The sequence below is a fragment of the Austrofundulus limnaeus genome, unplaced genomic scaffold (assembly GCF_001266775.1).
Source record: "Austrofundulus limnaeus strain Quisiro unplaced genomic scaffold, Austrofundulus_limnaeus-1.0 Scaffold104, whole genome shotgun sequence".
Classification (NCBI taxonomy): Eukaryota; Metazoa; Chordata; class Actinopteri; order Cyprinodontiformes; family Rivulidae; genus Austrofundulus; species Austrofundulus limnaeus.
In genome coordinates this window covers 403,696-409,975 of record NW_013952506.1, presented here as the reverse complement: position 1 = coordinate 409,975, position 6,280 = coordinate 403,696, and the positions used below count along the sequence as shown (strand labels likewise).

At 38.9% G+C, this 6,280-nt stretch overlaps 1 protein-coding gene across 1 annotated transcript in view; it reads left to right on the top strand.

The window, feature by feature from the left end:
* The first annotated feature begins 888 nt into the window (after positions 1-888).
* pkp3a (plakophilin 3a) overlaps positions 889-6,280 on the top strand; it is a 21,109-nt gene continuing 15,717 nt past the window's right edge. The window contains exon 1 of the mRNA XM_014013606.1: positions 889-1,263. Coding sequence (XP_013869060.1) covers positions 1,041-1,263 — 223 coding nt within the window. The 5' untranslated portion in view covers positions 889-1,040. The remainder of the gene's footprint in view (positions 1,264-6,280) is intronic.

Here is a 6,280-nt window from a genome sequence, read left to right as displayed (position 1 = left end):
AACACACACACACAATACAAATTTAATATACAAAAATTCTGTGCATCTCCTGGGGGCTAAACCCCCTCGTCCTTAAAACCTAGCGACACCCCTGGTTCTCCCAAAAATTGGCGTATATAATGGTGTTTATAATGTTTTACAGGTAACATGAGTTAACTTTAAAAATCCAAGTCATGTTTTTGTGAAATATACATTTATTTCTAGTATAAAATAAATGTCAAGACACTATAAATCAGTTAATGTGCTTTAGTACAGAAAATCGGTGACACCAAAACTAAAAACAAAGGAATTTCAAGAGATTTGTTCTGTTTTTGTCCTGTACAATTATTTGACAAAAATAGCAAAACAGGATCTGATCTATTTCCCTTTTATGTTTATTAGAGTTGATATTAAAAATATGTACACACCTCCAGATGCTGCATCCTAAACATTTAGAAAAGTTGCCTTTATTCAGAGGGACTAGATTTTGAGTTTTATTTTGAAATTTATATGTCTATACTTATCCAAAATAGCTAGGGGAAATAAAAAAAACTGCACAGCAAAACCTGGTCAATGAGGTGGGGGCACCTCTTTTTAGGGCGTCCATTGACCTCCCTGACCCCCACTTGGTGGCGCTTCTGCTTTGAGAGTATGAACTCAAAGTAAAAACTCCATTTAAAAGCGTCTTTATGGCAGTAATTTATAATACTTTCATTTAAAACTCAGTTTTGCTCATCTTTTACTATAACAAAGTGGGTTTATTTACCTCCCTGAATCAAATGAACCTGTAACTACAACTTCTTTTTTTTAACTCAGATGAAAAAGAAAGCGGAAGTTATATTTATATTAATTTTTCTGAAGATGTCAGTCAGCTGTGAGTCAGCTTATCGTTGAGGGGGTGGGGTTGGTCAGCTCACCTGTGCGTCAGGTAAGGCCCCGCTGTGGCTCCTCCCCCTCCTCTGTGAGGACGCGCAGCTCGGTGCCACGACGCAGAGCAGATTTTTTTATCCCGCAGCTCAGACGCCCCTCTCGGGTCTGTTTCTATCTTTTGACTTGTCACCATGAGCACCGTGGCCTCAGAGAGCGTGTTTTATTCCACCATACAGCCCCACACCTCGGTCACCACCTACGCCCTGCCGTCGGACATGCAGATTGGGAATGGAGGCTCCCTGTCGGACGAGGCGGCCAGGTCGCGGCGCGTGCAGCAGCAGATCCAGATGAGACTGGCAGAGAAGTCCACTCTGCCGCGCCAGAATGGGTCCGCCTCACACTACGCCATGTCAGGTAAACACCATGTTGTTTTTGGCTTAGATAGCCTACACAAGCCTGCTCAGTTTTCTGCTTTCAGGCAAGAAACAAAAAAAATGACCTTTTTGACTTTCGGAGTGACAGGAAGTGAAATTTGCATTCAGAGCTGCCATAAAGTGAAGCGCAGGTGCTGATATCATCATCTGACCAATGAGCTGCGGTTTTATGGATGATCCTCTGTTTGACTTGGAGCTTTTAAGGGATCATATAAAAGTTTAACTCCTATGAGTCACCCAATGAAGAAACTTGATGTACCTGTTTTTTAAAAAGTGGACAGAACATGATCCGCTTCAAACTCCTGAAACATTTGGACCTGTTCAAAGTCCTATTCTCTCCTGGGTCCTGACCTCAAACTGTTGTCCATTGTTCTGCTGTCAGCACAAGTGGCCTACAGTAGATGAAAACTGTGCTGTTATCTTTTGGAAGGCACAAAGTTAAATAATTTAATGCGTAAGCAATCTAAATTCCCCAAAATAACATATACAACACTTTACTGAACATATATGGAGGACTGAAAGTGCCCAAATAAAAATATATTTACCTACATATAAAAATGTTTGTCTTAAAAGTCTAAATATCAACATGCAGATCAATTCTATTACAAATGATATTTTATTATTGAGTATTAATTAATTTTATTAAATTACATCACATGCTGTGATGGACTTGCGACCTGTCCAGGGTGAACCCCGCCCCTCGCACTGTGACCCACGTGACCCTGAAAGGAATAAACATATACAGAAAATGGATGGATATATTACATGATTGTAACTATACATTACCATCTCAAAGGAAGGTAATACATTCATAAAATTTAGAACTTGTTGGTTTGTCTACATTTTATTTACTTATTCTGTCTTTATATTTAAATAGTCCAACTTAAACCAAAACACCACAACCCAACACATAGAACCAATGTCAAAATGATCACTTCCTGTTGCCTCACTATGATGCAGACACACTTTGTGACAATTAGTTTTTTCAGTCACCAACTTATTAGCACGTTGTTTTTGTGGAGTTGGAACAAAAAGCTACTTTTAAAAACTTTATTGTTCTGACTGCAAATGAAACTCACTTTGCTATCGATGCTAAAAGTTAGCAAGTTCTCTGTTGTGTACTCCTGCCATGAGACACACTTATCTGCAAAATGAAGCTGGAAAATGTGCAGTAATGTGAACAAATAGTATACAAGTATAAATACATAGTTATGCTATTAAAATGAACAAATATATATGCTTGGGAAAGCAAAATGAAAAGGGTGAGAATGGTAAAGAAAAAATACATACCATGGTTTTATGAAAAATAAGTAATTTATGGAATTTAAAAAATAATAAAGATATATTTATTTATTAACCGTTATTTTTATATAGTAAGATACAAAAATAAATCACTAAACTTTTAAAAGTATTTAAAGTTTTTGACAAATTTTACTCAAATCTTGTATACCATTTTATAAGTATTTTTAATTGTGGCCGTTTCTGTCTTTCATATAATTGTGATTATTATTGTGGTGGCAAGATTTACCAAGAATGCAGAAACACGTTGGAGTAAATGCACAGAAAGTCTGCGTGTATGGTCGTCAAAATGATTTAATTTGAGCAACAACAGAGCAGAAGTCAATCAGAGAAGTCTGTCAAGTTGTGGCTGCCGCCTCAGCGCAGAGCAGCCGATAATATAACATCCTGCAACACGTTTACAACCAATCAGTTGGACAACTGTAACCACCTAACCAATAACAAGGCCCTCAGCCCAGGAACTACCTTATCAAAATAAGAGAGGTCATGCATTGCTGGAGTCTTGAAGTCTAGGGCAACAGATTAAAACAGCCGAAACTAGTTATCATAAGATATGAGTACTGGACAGCGTCAAGGTAAAACAGATATAAATAATTAGTCCATAACAATTATCTAATATGTCACAAAAATCTTACAAAATTTAAAAGTTTTTCATGTTTTAGAGTCAGCTGTGAATTTTATTTATTTATTTTTGCAGAATTGTGTTCAAAAATGATGGAAAAGGGAGAATGAGTCTTTTGTTGACCAACCAGTGAACTTACAGCTTATTACTTTCTCTTTTTCCTCAAACACAGTTCAGATTCCTCCGCTTGGTAAACATGGAGCCTAACGTGTTGTACAGAAGCAGCGAGGTGGTTTTTCCTCCACATTCGTCCCCTCAGACTTCCTATTGGTTTGTTTCTCATCAGCTCTTCGGGGGGAATTTTTGATTTTGTCCTCGAGCAGCAGCAGATGTACAGTGTCTTGTCTGTGCAAATCACAAACGGTTAATGTGTAACAGGCCCGAACAAGCGCTGCTTTCATGAACTTCCCTGATAGCAGGGCGAAGGTTAGACTTTCTCCAGAGTGAATAGAGTTTCAGCTCTTGTACTCGAATAAAAGGGATGAAGGTTGTCATGAAAACCTGCTGTTTTTGTTTGTTGTCATGTTACCGGAAAAAAAAAATGTCCATGGGAGCAATCAAGCTGGGATTTTCTGTGATGGTGTGACTCCCAAAGAGGGAATAAAAATGTTTCCTGTATAAGTGGGAATTAATGGAGTTAGTAATTAGATCCCGTTTAATGATTTGACGTAATGAAGGAGCTGAAAGTGGGAAAAAAAACAGCTGGTGTGTGAAACTTGTCGCCTCTTGCAACAGCAAATAGAATATGATGTGTACAACCAAACAGCGGAGAAAACAGGGCGTCACGACGCTGGGTGTTTGTTGGCGTGACCTCTGAATTCTGGGTAGTGTCGATCCAGGTGGGGAACCTTTTACTCATTTTTCTAGTTTTAGTATTTCCCAGAGGCGCTGTTGATACCTGCCTGAACAGGCAAACATGCTGTCCTAGTCGTTTGGAAGGGCTGAGCTCAGTGACGTACCGCCAGTCTCTCAAACGAGTCGATGTTCGGTTAGTTTTACAACTCCATCATACCTGTCAGACACTCCCGACTGGATGTCTCTCTTTTTTATTTATTTTTTTCCAGGCCTTTGTTTGTTGTAGGAAGACAGTCTAACTTTATATCAGCTCCTCAAACAGTGGTTTGTGGCTTTAGAGGATCCATGATGAATGTGCAAGTGTTTGCAGATGAGGAAAACAAAAACACCTAAAAGCAGTTTTCCCACTGGTCCTTGAAATCCTTGAAAGTTTGTGAATTAGAAAAATATATATATATTTCAAGGCCCTGGAAAGTTTGTTAAAACAGCCAAAAATTACACATGTCCTTGAAAGTCCTTGAATTTTTTGGGGGGGATTGAAGTTCTCTTTTCACATAACTGATTTTCATCATCTGTAAAAAAAAATAAATCATAAAATTAAATAAAAAAAAACTTACATTTGTTGCGGTGGATAATTTAGGATTACAGTAAACTGACGTCATTCTTTCTTTCTGACTCAACAACTTCTATGTTGTTCAGTTTTTCATGATATTAAACGTGTTTATTGGTAACATTCTGTGGTAGCAGTAGGTCATTGCTGTTGCAAATGGTTCTTTAATTTGAGGAAATTGGTACTGGAAAGGTCCTTGAATTTGATGTTGACCAAGGTGTGGGAACCCTGTAAAAGGCTTCAGGAGGAATGTCTCCTCTTCTGCCAGCTTTTGGTTTTAATGCTTTTCATGACGAACACGTCTCAGCTGAGAAATCCAAAAGAACCATTTATTCCCACACATGTATACATACACACACGAGTTAGTGATTAAAGATAAAGAGAACATGTTTTCTCGTCAAAGGTGTTTTCAGGGTGTGTGTGTGTGTGTGTGTGTGTGTGTGCTGTGAGCGCTGCTGCTCCTCTCAGGTGTGTTGGGTGTTGTCAGGGTTGGGTTTGGTTCACACATCACAGAACACATTGCTCATTCTCTGCTGCACCGACTGGTTTTTGAGATGAGATGGTGTGCCTCGGAGCGGTGATCGAGGCGCTGCAGCCCTTCCCGCCGCCTCACCTGGGAAGTGGAAAGACGTCAACTTCTCAGGCACATCGTGAACACACGGGCATCGCCTCGAGTTCGCACTGAAACGAGTCTTTGTGATATCAGCCTCTTATCAGCGCCGTCTTCCCTGAGGAGGGGGGATTATTAGTTTTAAAACAAGATCAGGACAGGCTGGGTTTAGCCACAGGTGACTGATTTGGTTTAACATAAAATAAAAGCCTCTGACGGGAGTTCAGCTTTCACATGTTCGTTTTTGTTTTCTTTTTGCACATGGAGCTCAATCAAGCCTGGTCTTGATAAACTTATTATTCAGTTCATAAAATTTATTATCTAATCAGATACATTCGTTTGTAGGCATTTTTTTCTTTTTTAGAGCAAACTCAGACGTTTAGTTGAACTGAATAACCCTGGTGTGGCAACCTGCCCTCATTAGGAGTTTGTTACGGATACGTTGCTCCAGCTGCAGGGTGGAGCCAGAGACAGGAATGTATTTGCATATCTTTTGCCTCATGCACTCTTAATAAGACTCATGTAGTATTACAGGACAAGCTAAATGTGAACGACCGTTTGAGTGCCTTTAAATTTTTAATAACTGTGGACAAAGATGGTGTGTTCACTGTCCTTGTTTGTTGAAGTGGTTACAAGCTGTTGGTTACTGTTTAGACATGTAGTTGATGTTGTAAATAAATTGCAGGCTTTTTTTATGGTGTCAGATGTACATTGCGCAATTTGTTGTAGAGTATGGAGCCCCCAAGAGGACATCAGGCTAATTTCTATCAAAGCTTTTTATGTTCCCAAATGCAAAATGTTTGTATAACCTTGCAATACTGTAATGTTTTGTATTGACTATATCATATGAGAATTTTAAATATCCGGTTACCGAAACAGGATGTGTCACCACAAGTTAGGGGAGATGATAGTGATATTGTGTCATCGTTATAGAGTTAAATATCTAACTCCATGAGTGGCTGTGATGTTTATACCTAAGCTGGATTAAAGTGGTGAGTCTTGTATAATGCTGTGCATGTGAATATATTAATAAACCAGCAGTGTTTCCCCTACCGTTATAC